Source organism: Malaya genurostris, chromosome 1 (genome assembly GCF_030247185.1).
Source record: "Malaya genurostris strain Urasoe2022 chromosome 1, Malgen_1.1, whole genome shotgun sequence".
In the NCBI taxonomy this organism is placed as follows: Eukaryota; Metazoa; Arthropoda; class Insecta; order Diptera; family Culicidae; genus Malaya; species Malaya genurostris.
Window position 1 is genome coordinate 159,993,501 of NC_080570.1, and position 21,789 is coordinate 160,015,289.

The 21,789-nt window shown below is 41.8% G+C and overlaps 2 protein-coding genes across 5 annotated transcripts in view; both read right to left on the minus strand.

Annotated features, from left to right (window-relative positions):
• LOC131426486 (uncharacterized) overlaps positions 1 to 21,789 on the minus strand; it is a 570,323-nt gene that overhangs the window by 262,391 nt on the left and 286,143 nt on the right. The window lies entirely within an intron of this gene.
• LOC131426487 (uncharacterized) lies at positions 18,235 to 21,558 on the minus strand. The gene is made up of 2 exons (XM_058589257.1): positions 21,308 to 21,558; positions 18,235 to 20,657 (listed from the first exon to the last, which is right to left on the minus strand). Exons 1-2 carry the CDS (start codon positions 21,321 to 21,323, stop codon positions 18,439 to 18,441), a joined length of 2,235 nt encoding a protein of 744 aa, XP_058445240.1. The 5' UTR covers positions 21,324 to 21,558; the 3' UTR covers positions 18,235 to 18,438.

Here is a 21,789-nt window from a genome sequence, read left to right on the forward strand (position 1 = left end):
TTCTTCTTTTCCATCTTCATCGGAAATTGGATTTTGTTTGTTGTTGAAAATTCGTTGCCAGGGCAGCCAGAAGCAGCTACCTGTCATGTAAAATAGAAACAAAAAAAAAGACTTCGCCTCACAATGCCAATGTTACTCATTAGCGGTTGTGCACTTTTTCGACGAGGCCGGGAGGGAATATGCTTCCTCGCGCTCTAAGCGAGTGCGCCAATATTATTGTTTTGGTCCGTCGGGCGGCGCATTTTTCCACCGCCGCCGCCATCACCTTTTAGAGTTTATTTTTGGAGCCGATTGTTTACATTAGGAAGTTTTCTTTTCACGGTTTCGCATCGGTTTTCGATCGTGTACCGTTGGGGAATGTGTTTTATTTATTTGCGCCAACTTGGTGCGAATTGTTGGTGGGCATATTTTCGGAATCATGGAACAAAGTTCGTGCAGGAATGAGTTTTCGCAATGAAATTCGAATGGCCTAGCAACCACCCGTTCAGTTGATGCGGAATGGCTCCACGGTAAAAATTTATAGTTCCAAAATCGTGGTGTTTGAAATGAAATATTATTTTGCTTTTCGATGAAACTAGTTGTCATTGAATCACAAACTGATTGAAATCGTTTTTTTTTCTTAGATCTAGATAAATCGCATTTAGAGTGTACTGTGATGTGCGCCGCGTGTGTTTACTAGAGGCGTGCAAAACAGCTCATTTTGGTGAACAGCTCCGAACCGATCAGCTCACCAAAGTGAATCGATTCGATGTATCAGCTCATCAGCTCTTTCAGTTTGAATTTAAGGTTCATTTTGTGCGTCATTTTTCTTATGCACCGGTTATCTTTCATATGCATGATCGAAATTGAATCATTGATTTGAATGCAATGCGAATTAACTTATCTTTAATTGATGTCGACTAAATTGAATCTCTTAAAGAGCCGAAGATTCGATCAGCTCGTAGGATGTTCCCTTCGTCATAATTTAGTGAACTGGGTAGCAAATGAGTGAGCTGGTGAGCTGCGGTTCTTTTGAAAAGAGCTGTGAGCTGTCAGCTCACTTCAATGATTCGATTCACTGGAACAGCTCAGGAGCGAATTGCCCATCTCTAGTGTTTACTGTCATTTGATAGCCACTCACAAATCGCATTTGCACGTAGAAGACATTATCGAAATTACCAAAACCTTTCTACGAGTTTGATTACTAAATAGACATTTTCTCGAAGAATTCTATAGCTTTGGAACCATGTTTTGTGTTCAAGCTGCAGTGCAACCTAACACAGAATTTTGCGGTCTTGCAAATCAGTCCTAACAGTTGGATCAAAATCTAGCGTCGAGATAGCTAGCTTCCGTTGCATTTGTGACGTAAGATGGATTGAAGTAGAGTGATGTGCTCTCAATTTGTTGTTTAATGGAGCGCTCAAAGGAAATGGAACCATCTTCAACAAGTTTCACATGCTTTTTGTTGATCACAGAGCTGTGGAAGCGGGCTTTGAAGTTCGATAGACCGAAAATTCTACAAAGAAGAAGTACATGGCGGCTGGTAGAGAACTAGTTTGTCAACAAGATCGTATATCTTAACGCACTAATGACATGCGATAAAGACGTTTATTGCGAGGTAAAAAAATCTATACATCTTGTTTCCCTATACGGCCATAGTTCATGATCATGGAAGAGAGTACAAACAAACAAGGCTTATAAAACACGGCAGACTGCAGTGACATGTTGCCAACTGATGGTCGAAGGTAACAAGTGCATTACGGGCAATCCTGGTGTCCTGACCGAATGTAACGTAAGAAGGTACACTGAGGTCGCGGGGGATACGTACAGCGTAAAAAAAACGTGCAAACAAAACTGCGTGACTTCGGAAATCCGCCTAAAAAAATCGCGTAACTTTGGACATATGCGTAAAAAACGCAAAACTAAAGAAAAAATTATTTTGATGCCAAATATCTTAGAAATACATGAAACGTCCAGATCTGGTGTAATCCCAAAAAAATTTTTTTTAATAATTTTAATTTAAATTAGGATTTAGAGAATTTGAGACCACGTAACTTCGGAAATCCGCATAGAAAAAAACTGCAAAAACGACAAGAAATTTTTTTTTTATGCCAAATATCTTAGAAATGCATAAAAAAAATTGAGATCTGGTGTTACCTAAAAAAAATATTTCTTTTAAATCGAAAATTAAAGAGTTGACTTAAAAAAGGTAAAAATTAAAGGTATCATGATTCCATACAAAACTGCCAAATTTCATCCGGATTCGACTTCCAGTTCCGGAATTATTATATGGTGATGTGTGTTAAAAATTGGATACCCGTCACTCGAACAGGCGAAACAAAAAACGTGGTCAAGTACGGTTTAACAAAGCCTGGAACTTGGTCTACAAGACCAAATTAAATTTGTATAGATTTCAAGCGTTGCAAAGTTAGACCAGCAGCAAATGAAATTGAAATCTTACTTAAAGAACAAATGCATCTAGACGCTAATAATGTAAGTGAGATTCAATTTAACAAAGCGTCTAACTGTGTGTACATTATGTTTAAACGTGAAAGCGATGCAATTGCATTCGCTTCGGTTAACAACGAGGTGCACAGCGTTGAGTGTGACAACATTAAATACAAAATCCCTGTGCAAATGGTGGACAATGCCATAGAAGTACGCGTACATGACCTTCCCCGCAGGCCACCGATAAGTTCGTTCGGGAGAATATGTCGCAGTACGGTGAAATCCTTTCCATCGAATGGGAAGTATGGCGGATTTTTTCCCCGGCATCCGGAATGGCGTGCGAGTTGTGCGTATGCATCTACGTAAGGCAATTCCATCTTACATGTTTTGTGGTCAAGGTGGAACACATCCGTGTAAAACACTGAAAACCTATGAAAATCAGCTGGTTACATATCAGTTTTGTGAACAACCTGCACACTACGGTAAACCTTGCACTGAAACTGCGAATAGAACATCTTCAACTAAAGACAAGGTCAACCGTTCAACAACGAAAACTAGTGAGCGCAGTATTCATGTTTCACCATTAAACCAATCAGCAACTGCAACCAATGTACAACAAGGCGCATCTACAGCAACTAGCAACGAGCTCAGGACTGCGAACAACAAGGAAAACAAAAAGAAGATGGAAATCAACAACAAAACCACCGATGCGGCAATGGATGACGAGACGAGCCATGAACAAAGTGCCCCTCAACCCTCGCAGGAGGGAAATGGAAGCTCTTCTCCTCCTAGAAAAAGAGTGACAACAAGATCCACTTCAAAAAATTCTTTATTTAAAAAATCGGCATATTCGGCCACGTAAAGCTTTACGCAAATAGGCCCGAATAAAAATATCTTTAAACAAAATTAGTTCCCGGGAAATGGACTAAAATCACTCTGGACGAAAAACACGAACGCGAGTGCAATCAATTCAACTGCAGAACTGACTACCGATAGGCCAGCTGTTGAAAAGTTCTAGAAAAAGTTACCGATTTCGGTGAAAATTGTGTACCATCGGAAGTTTACTCGACAGTAGCGAAACTGGCCAAAACTCTGTTCGGGCCTTGCGAGAATAGTAGTATGAATAGTAGAATGCAATCCAGGCAAACCTCTTCTCTATGGAATTTGAAGTTCTTTGACTTATTTGTAACGAAAGCTTGAATTCTGATCGACCGTAGCTGTAAATCGCTTGCCAAATCAGAGGTTTTCTTTCTTTAGAATTATTGAAACATAATTTATTCTGGTCGAAATTATCTCAATTAACATGCTGTATATATGAGCTACATCAGAAATGGTTTAGGGCGCGGATCACACTGTCGAAAAGCCGGGCAAAATATTAAAAAGTTATGTGTTATTCTGCATTGTTATATTTTTTCTAACTTGCTCATATATTTAAATACAGGGTCCGGCACTCGAAGTGTAACCAATTAAAAAGGCCATAAATTCAGTTTGGAAAATTACTTTTACTTAATTCAAAGTACAAAATGTGTAAAAATATTACAAAATTCAGAATCAATTCACTTTTGCTCGATATGACCACCTTTTGCCTTGACTTGATGACTTGAGAGAGCGAAGGAGTTGCTTCGTTTGGCCGAAAGCGGTCAATTTCCGAACATTGTATTTTCTGACGAGAAAATTTTTCCAATTGAGCAATTCGTAAACTCTCAAAACGATAGGGTTTACTTGACCGACCGTTCATACGAGAATTTGAGTCATCGATTGGCCACCAGGAGGCAGCACCCGCAACAGATAATGGTTTGGGCCGCTGTAGCCGCAGATGGGCGCTCTCCAATCGTTTTCATCGAGCCTGGCGTCAAGGTAAATGCGACATATTATCGGGAAAGTATTCTGGAGGTTGCTTTGAAGCCGTGGGCAGACAAACATTTCGGTGGCAGACCATGGACGTTTCAGCAGGACTCGGCACCGTCTCACAAAGCTCGAGTGAACCAAGAATGGCTGAAAAACAACGTTCCGAACTTCATCACGTCCACACAATGGCTCTCGAATTCACCAGATGCGAATCCAATGGATTATTCTCTTTGGGCCATTTTGGAGAGCAAAGTCCGAACTAAAAGATACACCAGTCTCGAGGCGCTGAAAAAAGTTATTGTCCGCGAGTGGGCCAAAATACCTGCAAGTCACATTCGGCCAAACGAAGCAACTCCTTCGCTCTCTCAAGTCATCAAGTCAAGGCAAAAGGTGGTCATATCGAGCAAAAGTGAATTGATTCTGAATTTTGTATTATTTTTACACATTTTGTACTTTGAATTAAGTAAAAGTAATTTTCCAAACTGAATTTATGGCCTTTTTAATTGGTTACACTTCGAGTGCCGGACCCTGTAATATAAATTTTGAGAATAGTTAATTGGATCAGTTTTTTTTTTACTTTTGACAGAACTTAGAATGTTTCTAAGTACGATATTTTTTTTTCTTTAGTTGACAAAACTGTTTACAAATAGAAATTCAAATTTGAATTAAAATTTTTCTGACATAATCCTGTAGTGGCGTTTATGAAAATATGAGTAATATGAAAACTTTTATGAAATTGAGGAAGTTTAATACTACTATTACTAAGCAAAATATATAATCCTAACTCATCTTTTTCGTTTTCTTCCAAAACTACGAATAAAAGTGAGTTGTATCGATTATTGCACGTTTCGAATCGTGCAACACTCAAACAAGTTTGACACGTCGGATTGTCGCCGAAACTAACAGCCTACTGAGACTTCAGGGTAATGTACCACGTGTCAAAAGTTACTTTTCGCTTGGACACTTTGCGGGAACGCACTGGAGGACGCGTCAGTTAATCGAAAGAAATAAGAACACAAAAAAGAAGAAAAAACAACACGAAACAATCTCTAGCCGGTGGCTGGAGGCGAAAGCGTGCTGCGAATATGATTTACGACATTTCATTGGGTAACTTTTCGCACCAACAACTGCGGTAACGCGGATGGGCAAAGCTTGAAAGCTAGTCAGCGGGAACAAAGTTGGTGACATTTGTTCCCGAAAAAAGGAAGTTCTCAGCCGGTATCGTACAGCCTGGAAATGTGCGTATTTATGAGTTTGTTTGCCCCTCGTGGCCATCATGACTGGCCATTTGGCACGATTTGGCATCGCCAAAATGAAGAATGATGTCTAAATATAATGGAACTTAATGTTGGCTATTTAATATTCTGGTTTGCGCTCGAGTTACGTTGCCGTTGCCATGGATATTCCGGAGGATGGATATAACATTATTTCTGTGACACTTTTTTTTGTTTTTGGTCGGATGTTCTACAGGAATTTAGGCCCCGACGGACTGACCGCTTGATCAAAATTGAAGGTGATAAAACAAATTATGTTTGTGAAAGTGAGTTTGCGGTTAAAGTTTTTGATCCTGTTCAGTTCAAAAAGTGTAATTCAAACTTAACTCAAAACGGCTGTTCGTGTTCAGTGTCGTTAATCAATTTAAGTATCTTTCACCCCCAGCAACAACCACCAACAGGATTGATAGCGAAATAGTATGATAATCATCGATAATGGCCTATAACAGGATCACTGATCCCTTTCTACACTTTTTCCGCGAAGACAACCGGACGAACCATCGCCGGCAAAGAGAAACAGGCACCAGTCGGCCGGAACGGGTCGTAATATGAAGGATATTAATCAAGAGGAGTCGTGATTTTCCATCAGCTTTACACGCCTTGTCTCTCGTTTGCCATTTCCCGGCAGTAGCCGGCCGTAGCCTGCTCTGATCTGCTGGCTCAATTTCCGCAAGGTCTGACAGAGTGACTAGACGAAGGGTGGGGGAAGAGTGACTTTTTCTCCGAAATGGTCGTAGTATGCCATGATGGGTGGAAGCGTCATACTCTGAATCCGCCATTGCATTTGTGACTGTTGTCCTAAGGGAAAGTGTTGGATGTCGGGAATTTTTCACATTTGAATGCAGTATCGCCATTCCTTTTCGGATCGGGAATCTCTTGCAAACAATTTTGTCGCCCTCATTTCGAATTCCGAACAGCTTCTTTCATCAACTTCTCATCACAAATTCATATTCCACACTCAAAACATGTTTCTCGGAATAAACTTCTGCTGGGCTATAGCCGGTAGCCCGTCGTGCTTCGCTTTGTCACTTGGGAACTTATCGATATTGTTCGTAGCTAACCTAATAATTCAGTTTGCCGTTCCTTGCATCTTCTTATCACGAACCGACGGCTCATTCATTATGGCACAACAGTGAACCCGAGCTCCATCGTCAGTGTGCTGTACCCATTTTTGCATGTAATCTCGTTTTTATTTTATCTTTTGTCAACGAGACATATTTAATTGACACTGAACCCTGTTTCATTTGGGATCCAAGATGAGCCAAGTAGAAGATTGCCTTATGCAGATCTGCCTCCTTGTGAATTCATGCACCTTTGTTTTTTTTATGCTTAAAGTTTTAGAAATCCATGAAACGACGAGATCTGGTGTAATCTCGAAAAATATTTGTTTTGAAAAATGCCAAAGAGTTGACGTGAAAAAAAATTGGGATAATAGTAGATTTCGACGCTTCGTGCAAACAAAACAAGAAAACTACATAACAGTTCGGCTGAAAAGTTCGTATCGTTTAGTAGAAACACACATTTTTTTGCCAAAATTCGTTTTTATTATTCAACATAATTGCCATCAGAGGCGATACAGCGATTATAGCGATCTTCCAACTTTTCGATAGCATTTTTGTAGAACGATTTGTCCTTTGCCTCAAAATAGGCCTCAGTTTCAGCGATTACCTCTTCATTGCTTCTAATTTTTTTACCAGCGAGCATTCTCTTGAGGTCTGAGAACAGGAAAAAGTCACTGGGGGCCAAATCTGGAGAATACGGTGGATGAGGGAGCAATTCGAAGCCCAATTCGTTCAATTTCAGCATGGTTTTCATCGACTTGTGACACGTTGCATTGTCTTGATGAAACAAAACTTTTTTCTTCTTCAAATGAGGCCGTTTTATTTTAAATTTCGTCCTTCAAACGCTCTAATAACGCTATATAATAGTCACTGTAGTGGTTTTTCCCTTTTCAAGGTAGTCGATGAAAATTATACCATGCGAATCCCAAAATACAGACGCCATAACCTTACCGGCCAATTGTTGAGTCTTTCCACGCTTTGGGTTCGGTTCATCGCGTGCAGTCCACTCAGCTGACTGTTGATTGGACTCCGGAGTGAAGTGATGGAGCCATGTTTCGTCCATTGTTATATATCGACGAAAAAATCGGTTTTTATTTCGATAGTACAGCTCCAAACACTGCTCAGAATCATCAATTCGTTGTTGTTTTTGATCGATTGTGAGCTCACGCGGCACCCATTTTGCACAAAGCTTTCTCATATCCAAATATTCGTGAATAATATGTCCAACACGTTCCTTTGATATCTTTAGGGTGTCAGCTATCTCGATCAACTTCACTTTACGGTCATTGAAAATCATTTTGTGGATTTTTTTTCACATTTTCATCGGTAACAGCCTCTTTTGGACGTCCACTGCGTTCATCGTCTTCGGTGCTCGTATGACCAGTACGAAATTTGCAAACCACTTACGAATTGTTGCTTCGCCCGGTGCAGAGTCTGGATAACACTCATCAAGCCATTTTTTGGTATCGGCGGCACTTTTTTTCATCAAAAAGTAGTGTTTCATCAACACACGGAATTCCTTTTTTTCCATTTTTTTTTCACAATAACAAAAGTAGCTTCACTCAAAATGCAATATCTCACAAACTAATAATCAGACAGCTGTCAAATTTATACACGTATCTTTTGAAGGTTGGTACTAACTGAAACTGAAAATTAATTCTAGTGGCGCCCTCTCATAGAAACGATACGAACTTTTCAGCCGATCTGTTAACTGCGAAATTCGCATTAAAAAACGCCTATCATCGGAAATTCGCGTAAAGCATCGCATAAAAAGATCACAGTGTACTCTAATAAAAATCCGTTATTGTCAGCCATTATAACGAACATGTTCGTATCTCGTGCCTCCCCGTAGGTCTATGGTTTTTGGTCATTTCATCCAGCGTCAGCTGGATTTGGTCAGATTCTGCGTTAGTAGTAAAATGAGAAAGCGCAAATAAAGACTGTCCCAGAAAGTATGGACGCAACCAAAAACCGCTGCCATTTCGCAATGGTTCAGAATCTGTCAATTTTTATGGATGCGTCCTGTTGTTTACACTCTTCTCTAACCACTTGTGCAGTTGTTTATTCGTTTCAATTAGTCTGTTTCGAAATGCGTGGACTTTCAGCAGAAAAACGTCGAAAAATTGTGTACAAATGGTCTGTGCACGCGGACTGTCACTGAGAAAAATGTCAAAAATGGTAGTAGTGAGTGAAAAAGCCGTCGAAAAAAGGTCCTGTTAACCCTCAGTTCGATAAACGTATACTGAAGGCGTTCGAGCAAAAGAAGGAGGTTTCAGTTCGAGATGTGGCCAACAAAGTGGGCCCTTCGAAGTCAAATGATCTTCGTACTAAAGAACGTTAGAATCTTCGAACCTATGAGAAGCAGAAACAACCAAAACGTAGTCCGAAGCAAGAATCATCGATCAGGCCGAGGGTTCGAAAGCTGTACAATACGATTCTTGCTGGAAATTTGAACTGCATAATCATGGACAACGAGACATACGTGAAACTCGATTACAAATCCTTGCCGGGACCACAATATTATACGGTGCGAGAAGGGCAAGTGTTAAACCAGTCCGAGACATCGATTGAAGTCGAAAAATTTTCGTAAGAAAGCTATGGTCTGGCAAGCAATTTGTAGCTGCGGTAAGATTTCGAAACCCGTAATCGCCACTGCTTCAATGAACAGCGAAATATAAATCAAGGAATGTTTACAAAAACGACTTCTACCCATGATTCGAAGCCACAAGGATCCTGTTGTCTTCTGGCCAGATCTTGCTTCTTGCCACTACTCGAAATCAACGGTAGAATGGTATACTATCAAAAATATCACTTTAGTCCCAAAAGACATGAATCCACCAAATTGCCCACAACTTCGACCAATTGAGTAATTTTGGGCATTTACGAAGGCACATCTTAGGAAAAATGTCTCGGCAGCCGAAATCATTCAACAGTTCGAAAAAGATTGGAAAAAAGTGTCAAAACTTGTCGCCAAGAAGTCTGTACGGAATTTAATGAGGAACGTTCGCAAGAAGGTGCGCCAGCTAGTCTACAATGGCTAAGTAGCAAATGTTGAGAATAATATTCTGTTGTTGTAGTCTAATATTATCAGTATATCGAATAAAATTTGAATATCTAACACTTGTGAATTATTAACAGCGAAATCAAAGTGCGTCCATACTTTCTGGGACAGTCTTTAGGATTGCTTCCTGCAGTCTTTCTGAGATCGCGAAATAGTCCTCCAAATAGTTAGGAAAGACTGGTGTAAAAAGATAAATTGTAAACTTCTTTTTTTGAGTGTGAATTGTCTAGCATAAAGCTTGCTTCAAATAGAATTGGAACAAAGACAATTGCCTGTATTTCAGTTATTTATTATTGTATTCAAGATCTTTTTTTATACAAATGTAGCGTTTTCTTCATACTTTTAAGAAAAAATACGGATAAAGTTATTCGTCACGGTTTTGAAGGAATTCTCGAATTTTTCCTGTAACACGGCTCATTAGGCGGCGCACACCTTCTTCGTCTATCGTTTTAGCTATCTTATTCCACCAGATCGTCATCTGATTGATGTCTTTGACAACCTTTCCCTTTGCTTTGAGTCTCCTCTTCATGATTGCCCAGTATTTCTCAATAGGGCGGAACTGGGGGCAGTTGAGTGGGTTAAGGTTTTTCGGAACAAACTGGACCACTTTCTCTGCATACCATTCTTGAGCGACTTTGCTGTAATGACAGCTTGCCAAATCTGACCAAAACATTACGGGATGGTCGTGGGATCGGATGAACGCCAAAATTCGTTTCTGGAGACACTCTTTTTGATATAGTTCCGATGTCATTGTCTCATTTGTAACGAAAACTCGTTTTTTTGCCACAGCTGCAAATGTCCTGCCAAATCATAAATTTTCTTGCAAATTTGTCGGCAAAAACAAATTTAAATTTGGCTGGAACATCCCCCCGAGCCGTTGCCAAGTAAAATTTTTGACCTGGGATTTGACCGAAGTCAGCCTTGACACAGGTTTCATCGTCCATCAGAAGACACCCGTCGAACTTGGTCAGCACCTGGTCAAATAGTTTCCGAGCACGAATTTTGACCACACTGTTCTATTCTGTTTAATGGTCCGATTTGGCTGTTAGCTAGCTCGATACGACTTGATTCCGTCCCGAAGTAGAGTTCTCCTCACGGTACTATGGGCAGCACCGAATTTTCTGGCCAAATCACGGTCTGACAGATTAGGATTCCTCTTAATCGTCTTCAAAATCTTACCACGCAATTTCCGGTCGTCAGTTCGACTCCGACGATCGGCTTGAGGGTTCCGAATCGTCGTCAATGTTTCCTTACACCGTTTGATAACGCGCCATACAGTAGTTCTGGGCAATTTTAGCTGTTTAGCTAGCATAGATGCAGATTACATTGGATTTTCCAAATAACTGCACAATTCTTTCCCTTCTTTCGGCTTCCATGTTGATTGTTTACAAAGTACAGTCGATTTGCGGAATGTCAAAAATCATACGTGAAGCTGACAAAATTCCCGACGCGTGGGCACCAAGAACTTCCAAATCCGTCAACCAGGAGCGCCACAATATGAGCAAAAGTTTGTTCCAATTCTAAATGAAGCAAGCTTTAGGAGTCGGAAAGTTGCGATGCTTTAGTCAATTTAATGTTTGTTCTGAGTTAAACAGTTCGACAACTCAAGGAGTGTTCAAATTTTTGCCTTTCTCAAACAGAAAGGCTTTGCAATCTCTGTGCAAACCGACTTTTTAACCGATACCCGGATGGCCGAATGTCATGTACCGGTCGCCTCAGCTCGACGAACCAAGGAAATGTCTGTGCGTGTGTGTATGTTTTTTTATTCAATATTATAATATAATTTTAAGACACACTGCTTAAGCTCTAAGATGCCAAGGGTATTTACTAATCTTAACTACGACTAACTTAAAACTACAATAGTATCATTATGTAATGTAGTATCGGGGTAGCGGATTCTCGAGAATTCTGCTTTCAGCTGGCGATTGGCAGTGGCCGGTGAATTGAATATTGCATGAGGGTCTTCCATATGGCGTTGGTGAATATCCATGTGGAAACAACCCCAGGCTACGAAGGCCCGGCGGGTGGCCCGCATGGTGGTCATCGACTGGAGCGGTCTTCCGTGGGCGGTGATGATGATATTGCCGAGGAGAATGAAAGAGAAGTAAATATTGTGGAAAACGCGGTAAGAAGGGGATGTGGAAACAAAATGTCTGAAAACGACAGAGATCTAATTAGTTGCCATCGAGATGGTGAAGAGGCAGGGAAGGGGGAACGAAAAGTGGGTGTATGTTTGTGTGTATGAAACAAAAATGTGCACTCGATTGCCTCGATGATGGCTGAACCGATTTTTACAAACTTAGATTCAAAAGAAAGGTCTTTTGGTCCCATAGGTTGCTATTGCATTTTACCCGGATCGGACTTCCGGTTCGGTAGTAACGTGGTAGAATGTGCAAAAGAATGAAGAAAAAGTGCACTCGATTTCCTTAGAGACCGCTCAACCGATTCTGTTCAACGAAGATTCAAATTAAAGGTCTTATGATGTCATAGGTTGCTAATGAATTTCATCTGAATCCGACTTGCGGTTCGAGAGTTACGGGATAAAATGTGCAAAATGAACTAAAAACGTGCCATCGATTTTTTCAGAGACCGCTCATCCAATTTTCACAAACGTAGGTTCAAATGAAAGGTCTTACAATCCCATATAATCCTTCAAAATTTTCAATTTCAAGAGCGTGTTTCGCCTTTCTCATATAGAAAGGCTATGCAATGCACTGATTTTCACAAACGTAGATTCAAATGAAAGAGCTTACGGTTCCGTAACCTGCTATTGAATGTCATCGCGATCCAACTTCCGGTTTAGGAGATACAGAGTGATATGCCGCAAAAATGTTTAAACGAAACAAACCGGAATTTTTGCGTCGATATGTCACAATGGATGAAACATGGATTCACCACTTCACTCCGAAATAAAAACCATCGTCATTGGAATGGAACTGTCGAATCTCATCCATCCAATGGAACTGTCGAATCCCAAAAGCACAACAATCGGCTTTATTGCTCGTTTCAACGTCGGATCCAAAAAAAATCTTCAACTCAACCCTGAACACTTTTGGAACTACGTGAACGAACAGAGGAAAGAATCAGGATTACCGACCTCAATGAGACTCGACGGCATTGAAGCATCTACCACGCTTGGAATTTGCGATTTGTTTCGCAAACATTTTAGTAGTGTTTTCTCTGAAGAACATCTAACTGATCAAGGAATATCTCTTGCGGCGAATAATGTCCCTCTTCGTTCTCCAATTGGATGTCATCCTATTATCTCAACTGCTACTGTGAGCTCAGCATGTGCCAAGTTAAAACGGTCATCTAGTGCTGGACCCGATGGAATTCCATCTGTTGTAATCAAAAACTGCTCTGGCAGCCTATTAGTTCCACTATCTATTATATTCAACGTTGCTCCTTACGTTCAGGAACTTTTCCTGAAATATGGAAGAAATCCTATGTGTTTCCTGTTTATGAAAAAGCAAACAAGTGTACGGTATACAACTACCGCGGAATAGCAGCTTTATACGCCGTATCTAAGCCGTTTGAAACTATAGCTTTGGATTTTATAACACATAATTGTTCTAACTACATAATTGAGACTCAACATGGTTTCATGTCGAATCGTTCGACGTCTACAAATTAAGTATCCTGTACTTCCTTTATCATACGTTCGTTACAATCACGACTACAGGTAGATTCTATCTACACCGATTTCTCCGCTGCGTTCGACAATATTAATCATCAAATAACAATCTCAAAGTTAAATAGACTAGGATTTAACGGGTCATTTCTGAATTGGCTTCCCTCATATCTGGTCGCGAAATGATAGTGAAAATAGGAGACTGTACAACCTTACCATTCGCCGTTACCTCTGGAGTTCCTCAAGGAAGCCACCTTGGACCGTTTATATTTTTACTTTATCTCAACGATCTAAATTTTTCGATCAAGTGCATGAAACTATCGTTCGCCGATGACTTCAAATTATTTCATGTCATCAAATCCACAGCTGACGCAGAGTTCCCGCAAGAGCAGTTGAATAATTTGACTAACTGGTGTAATATCAACAGAATGGTTTTGAACGCCTCCAAATGCTCCGTCATATCTTTTAGTCGCAAACAGTCTATAGTCAGTTTCGACTATAATATTTCACAAATTGTTCTGGAACGTACATCGTCTGTGAAGGACCTTGGTGTCCTCCTGGACTCTAAGTTAAATTTCAAGGAACAAATTGAGTTTACTATCTCCAAAGCCTCCAAAGCTGCAAGGATTCGTTTTCAGCGTTACTAAAGAATTCGATGATGTAACACATGGATCAATAAGTCCCGAGACTAACAATGGAAACAACATTTTTTTAGCAAATTTTTTATTTATTCATCAATATAATCACCTTTTAGGATGATACAATGGTTCCAACGTTTTTCCAATTTTTCAATACCATGTTTATAAGAAAATTATCTTTCGCTTCAAAATAAGCTTCAGTTTCAGCGATGACCTCCTCATTTGAGCCAAATCTTTTTCCAGCATTTTTTTAAGATCAGCAAAGAGCCAGTAGTCACTGGGGGCTAAATCTGGCGAGTATTGGATGTGGGGAAGCAGATCAAAGCCCAATTCGTTCAATTTCGCCATTGTTTTCATCGACTTGTGGCAGGCTGTTTTTGTTCCATCAAAAGCAATCGCGGCACCCACTTGGAAAAAACCTTTTTCATGCTCAATTTTTCATGAAGGATAGTAAATACACTTCCATATGATATCTGTGTCATCTCAGCAATCTCACGGAGCTTCAATTTAGATCTTTCATTATAATTTTTGTCACTTCACTCACATTTTCCGGTGTAACGGCTTCCACAGGTCTACCCGAGCGTTCCGCGTCATTTGTGTCGGTACGACCACGTTTAAACTCGGCGAAACACCGACAAATCGTTGCGTTTGATAGACAAGAGTCCGGGTAACATTTTTCAATTACCAATTTGTTTTTACCCATTAAAAAACAATGTTTTATCAAAACTACAAATGACTTTACTCCAACCTCGATAACTCAGCTGTTTCTGGTCGGATCGACGAATTTTGACCCGTTTCAAGAAAAGGTTAGTACTCTAGAAAGACGTGGTTACTGATTTACTACGAGCGCCATCTCTGCTTTAGTCTCGGGACTTATTGATCCATGTGTTAAATATTGTGGAAAACGCGGTAAAAAGGGGGTGCGGGAACAAAATGTCTGAAAACGACAGAGATCTAATTAGTTGCCATTGAGATGGTGAAGAGACAGGGAAGGGGGAACGAAAATGGTTTCATCTGAATCCGACTTCCGGTTCGAGAGTTACGGGATAAAATGTGCAAAATGAACTAAAAACGTGCCATCGATTTTTTTCAGAGACCGCTCATCCAATTTTCACAAACGTAGGTTCAAATGAAAGGTCTTACAATCCCATATAATCCTTCCAAATTTCATTCGGACACGACTTCCGGTTCCGGAATTACAAACTGATTGGTATATAAATTTCAATTTCATGGGCGTGTCATATAGAAAGGTTATGCAGTGCACCGATTTTCACAAACTTAGATTCAAATGCAAGAGCTTACGGTTCCGTAGCCTGCTATTGAATTTCATCCTGATCCGACTTTCGGTTCCCGAGATACCCAAAAATAAGGAAAATATATGCACTCACTTTTCAAAGAGATGGTTGAACCGATTTTTACAAACTTAGATTTAAATAAAAGGTCTTATAGTCCCATAGCCTGATGTCGAGTTTCATTTGGATCCGACATCCGGTTCTGGAGTTACAGGGTAATAAGTGAACATTAAGTACAAATTTTTCTCCGAAATGGCTTGACCGATTTTCACAAACTGAAATTAAAATTTCATGTGTTTTTTTTTTTCATAAACGATGGCAAACACAAGTACAAATCCCATAAAACTGACTGATAAATTCTTTGCTAAATTCATTGTAAGTAGACGGTCTATCAAAATAATTTCGGCTGTGCTAACGCAACTTTTGTTATTTTCAGAACAATGGATAAAAAAACAATTTCGTGTTTTAATTTTACACTGCTTCTTGATGAGAAAAAATACCGTTGAAGCGAAGCAATGGCTCCGCCCCATCGGAAACAACAATGAAACGTAGGCGGTAACACCAGAAAATATTTAAAAAAATCCACAAAATCGTTTTGAATGATCGAAAAGTGAAGTTGCGTGAGTTAGCTTACATCGTGAAGATATCAAAAGAACGTGTTAGCTTTATATTGCATGACCATTTGACTATGAGAAAGCTCTATTCAAAGTGGGCCATGTGTTTGTTGTTTGGTCATGTTTAAACGTAACAAACCGGAATTTTTGCCTCGATATGTGACAATGGATGAAACATGGATTCACCACTTTACTCCGGAATAAAAACGATCGTCATTTGAATGGACAGCAACTGGCGAATCTGATCCAAAGAGCCCAAAAACACAACAATCGGCTGGAAAGGTTATGGCATCGGTATTTTTGGATGTGCGTGGTGTAATATTTATCGACTATCCTGGGTAAGGAAATACCATTAAGAGTGAATACGATATAGCATTATTAGAGCTTGAAATATAAAGAACTGACCGCATATGACAAAGAAAAAAATCATCAAGACAACGCACTGTGTCACAAGTCAATCAAAGTAGTGGCAAAACTACATTAATTGAACATCGAATCGCTCCCACATCTACCGTATTCGCCAGATTTGGCTCCCAGCGACTACTGACTGTTCGCAGACCTGAAAAAAATGCTTGCCAGTAAGAAATTTCGAATACGAATGAAAAGGTTATGGCTGAAATTGAGGCCTTTTTTGAGGAAAAAGATAAATCGTTGTACAAAAGTGGTATTGAAATGAATAAAGTTGATTTTGAACCAAAAAAATCGTGTTCTCTTTGTTAAGCCCGGGACTTTTCAGCCCTAAACAAATGGAACTATTCTCCACAAGTGATTCGAACCAAACTGGGTACAGCCACGAAACCAAAATCAGATCCGGACCTAAACCAAAACACATCCTTCCATTCCCATCCAAATTCACGAACTGACCGCCAAGCGAAACACCAATCGAATCAAACTCCCAGTCCCAGTATCCACTGTTTTAGATCTCTTTCAAAGGTTCGGCAGAACAGCTGTTCCAGTGCAGTGCCGAAGCGGTGAGTTTGCGCACGTTCCGAGCAACTGAGTGCCATCGGTGTGAGTTCCTTTAAACAATCATCACCAATAAAGTGTGAATTCAAACGAGTCGCCTTAAAGCAGGCAACGGGAGATGCAAAGGTCAGTTGGTTGAACTTCAACTGCGGTACGGTCGACCGTCCCCAGATGGACCTACCGCACTGATGGGTTGAGAAAAGAGCATAAGTAGAAAAAGAAAAAAAGGAATCGGGAAACTAGTCGAAAGGGGTTTCTTATCGGATGAGAGATTGGTACACTTGAAAGAGATCCGCACAGCCCATCCCTGCGAGCGGACCGAGATGAAAGGCCGCTTTTATCTTCGTTCACATGCTTTATGCCGTGATTTCTGGTGTCTGCTCGGGAAAGCCAGATTGGGGGTCGGATTTCGCACCAACTGAGGAGTTGAAAATTGAAATTTAATTAATTCGAATCAAAGGAGCTTACCTACGTGGGGCTAAAATGGTTTGGTCTTCAATCGCATTCACGGACTAATCGAGCAAGCTGGACTGGATGAAAGATCCTTTTCTGTTATAAATAATTTACGCCTCGTGCAACTCGGTGCTCCTTTCGTCCAAAGCAAATTCAAAGAAAAAGGCCTCTGATTAAATCGTGGCGGTTCGTTCGGGGTTGTGGAGCGCGAAATTTGCCGGAAGGGAATGAAAAATTCAAATGTAAACTTTTGGCAGCGACACGATTCACCCGCAAGGAAACTTACGGAAGCGGCGCATCCGCCTTCGTGATCCGGGAGGCGTAGGTGAAACCTGTAGCCAGTACATCCAACAAGCGCCGGCAAATTAGTTCCGCTTCATACCGAAACTTGTCAAATCAACACAACTATTGTGAAGACGACGGTGCGAAGACGGTTCGGTTGAACTTTGCACCATTCCGAGTCGAATGGAAGTTGATTAACGAGCAAACTTAATCGTGCTAACGCTTGGCGCGGTCAAATGGAACCTACCATACATCATCAGTAGTTTATCTAGGACACGGGGAGCGGTAGGAGGCGAATCGGAAAACTTACCGTTACTTCGATTCCGTCACGAACTAGGTCGAAACCAGTGCGAAACAGAAAACTGAAATAGATTTGAAAGAATACAAACTAGCTTACCGTTGGATGGCCTGAGGATGGCGAAAAAAAATATATGACAGTCAGCCAACCAGCCGAGCGAAATCTTGTCCAACGACGAAGATAATTTTTCATCATCAAACGTTGATGGAATTTCCGGTTTCGCCCATGACGGACAGGTAAGACGACGGTGACGTCGGTTCATTTCTCTTCTTTTTTTTGGTTCCCAAGGACATTTGCAAATTAATATTAAAGTAGTTCAATTATGTACCAGCAGATGCGGACGGATTTTCTTTCGTTAGCTCTACCAAGAAAAGCAATTCCGGCCCAGATTCAATAAGAAGAGATATACTTTGCTAAAACACTTGCGACTGAACTGCTGCTTCCGGTTGCTCACTTTCTTCTCTCTATACACCAGTAAGTATGTAAGTAAGTATGTATGTATGTATGTTTGTATGTATGCATGTAAGTAATTCGATATATTTATACATCATAATCTGCTGCTCGATTGGCAGAGGGATTGGCGGATCGGGTGACTAAATTATCACGACCCCTTCCTCGTTGTAGCAGTCGGCGTGAAAGTCGTAAATGTTGAACGTTCGAAGGGGCCGTGTTCGCAACGGTTCCACCAGTGTTGCCAGTGGTTCCACCGGAGCTACGGCTTTCCCGTCACTGCTACTACTACCGTCGTTGTCGGTGTGACCGAAATCGTCGAACTTGTAGTTGACATAGCGTCTGATCGGAACCGTTTCCGGTTGAATGTTCGGTTCCGTCGTCGCACGCTTGAACGTTTCACCCACGATGAAAACACTGCCATCACTAGCGCTGCTGGTTCCACTTCCAATTGTGGCTGTGCCGGGTTCACTATAGTTAGGTTGAGTATTGTTATTGAGATTACACGGGATATGGTCGTTACTGGATTGGTTATAGGTTCTATAATAGCCGAGACCGTTTTGATTCGTCGTCGTCGTCATCGTCATCTTTGGTGGTTCGGTTTGCTCGGTAAAACATTTTCCTACATCAGTACTGTTAATTACATTTAAAGGAAGCACTAAATTATTGTTGTCCACGTCGAAGGATCGCGACGGTGATGGCGATGTGACGTATCGGACTCGCTGTAAGTGTTTATCGTCTTGGATCTGAACCGTACTCTTCGTCGGCAGGTGATCCACTGGCGGGGAACGGGGAGGCGGCGGCGACGGAACCGGAGGCTTTCCTTCCGAATCAAACGACGAGGACGAGAAACGTAGATTGGACTTCCGGTTGATGTAGACGATCTGATCGTTCAAGGTCACATTTTTTCGTATGCTTTCGAGTGGTTTACGATCCCCGTCGAACATGGTGTCAAACTCGTCGAAGTCCGCGCTGGGTTTCTTGAAAATATTTACACTTTCCATGGAATCCTGTGAACTAAATCGGGCTCTACCGCGTTCCAGAGCTTCCAGCTGCTTGTCAAACTTCTCGACCAGAGCGAACCGTTTCGACAGAGACTCACTCGAGTGTTGCTGATGATGCATTTCAGCCAGCACCGATTGTTTGCACTTGACCGGTTCTTCGTCACTTTCCGATAGAAACTCATTGAACCACTTCCGTTTGAGGTCCGAACTTTTGACCGTCTCCTGCAGAACTGCTGCCAATGGTTTGAAATCCGCTTCACAGTCCCTGGCACTCACGATCGGTTCAACTTTTCGGGTAATAAGTCTTTCCACTTTCACACTTTTGGGAACACTCTTCGGCTTCACCTTCTCCTGTCGTAGCGCAGTTACGCGAGTCGGAAGCGGAACCATGTGGGTAATTTCTTCACTCTCCGTACTGCCGCCGCCGCCGCCGCCATTGGCATGGTAACGAACCTCAATCTTCTCGGAGCCATTATCGATCGAAAAATCACTGGCCAATCGTAGCCGCCCTCGGGTCATCTTCCGAACTCGACCGAAATCGTCCAAATCGCTCTCCATACTGGAGCTGTACTTCAATCCGGACCGGGTAAAACCTCGTGTCCCATTCCACGATCTAATCGGTAGTTCTTCCGCTTCGTCACTGTCGCTTTCCTTTCCCGCGGCGTACCCCTGCTGCTGCTGCTGCTGCACCGTCAATATGTTATCCGCCGATCGAGCTCTCCTGCCGCTAGCGATGTCCCGAGCTGACGGCGGAAGCCACGGTTGTTGTCGCCGATCCAGGTTCTCCTTGGATCCCCGCTCGGCAATCCGGAACAGCTCGCTGCGGTTCCGCTCCAGCATTTGATCTCCCAGGTAAATCGTTGGCGGTTGGCGTTGCTGGTGTTGTTCCAGTTCCTGCAGTCGCTTCCGGAACCGTTTCCGCCGTGGAGGCGGTTCTATCACATTACGCTTGCAGGGGGAAAACTTCTCATGAACCATCACTTCCGAATGGAAGCTACTACCGCTACTGCCGACCGTCGAAATTCTTCTCGGAAGACTCAAGAGAATCCCACGCTTTGCTGCACTTCGATCGCACTTCAGTGCGTACAAACCGTAGTTCCCGGAGGGGGTAGTCTTGACCGTTGCCGAGATGGTCGAGATCTCCGATCGTTTCCGTGAGTGTCCCTTGGCAGTGGTTCCGACACTCGGAACCGTCACCGGTGCTGGTCGCGAAATGCTACCGGAAGTTGAGGAAATGACCGTTCCGACGTGTCTGCTGCGGGAGGCCAAACTGGTCAGTTGATTCAGATTGAGAATGGAGCCTCCGTTCCAGTGTTTTAGTTTTCTCAGCTTAGGCATCCTCAAAGGCGGCAGAAGACCTGTCGATTAAGTGCGATAGAAAGAGAATGAGAGTTATGTCGTTTTCGTTTTTAAATTGCACTACACCAGTGCTACACTTTTTCTGCACCGATGCCACTGGTGTAGCACTCATCAAAAGTTTGGTGTAGCTCTGTGCAATGAAATCGTTTATTGTAGTCAATGGTTACTGTTTATGTTTTCGTCATTTTTGTTCGTTTATTCATGCCTCAGTGTAGCACTGCACCGGTGTAGTGCAAATTAAAAACGAAAACGCCATTAGAAAGTTGTTGGTGTGTGAAGATACAGTAAATTTAATTTACAACAGACGTTGGCCATCATTCGATGCCCCCCTCCTCTCTGTCGAAGCTCGCAAGAAAACCACCGACTAGAATGATAAAGTTTTAATTGAAATTGTTCAATCGATTTTACACGTCTTGAGGCATGTTGTTTCAAATTTTCACAAACTCTTCGGACAGAAATCGAACGAAACCCACACAGCCTACTTACTGTGTTTCCAACAAACAAACAAACTGACATGTCATCGATTTCGGCGGCAATGAACATTCAATCGAACGACTGCTTTGATCGAGAAAAGAAAAATCCACGTGATCCGTCGTTCTCGGCCCAGTTAATCCAATTACCAGTGAGGGGGAGGCGACCGGAAACTTACTTTTAATAAAATCCATAGCTTGCTCGCATCGGTCACCGCAAACCCGACGGCATCATCTGTCGCAACACCAGCAGCCGCGACTTCCAACGAAGCAATTAATCCACATCAAAAAAAAAAACAAAGAACCCGTACGGGAATGGAAGAAGGTTGGTTGCGCGAAGTCTTCACCGGACCGAGACAGAGAGAGAAAGAAAAAGTCTGTCTGGACGGACAGGATAAGAACCACTCGATTTTGCACTCTAAACCACACTGGCTGGCCACTGGGTGGATTTTGGGTTGGCTCGGCAACACACCGTACTAATCACATTAAGATATTACGTTACGTTGCCCGTCCGGGACCCCGGTTTCTCGACCAGCATTCGGTTGGGAAATGCACTGTTTTTCTCTGCGGGTAAATTCATCGGGCGGCACTGTACCGAAGAGCGGTGTAATGGGTTTTCCTAATATAGGAAATTACTGTGTTGTTGTTTTGTTTTTTTTTT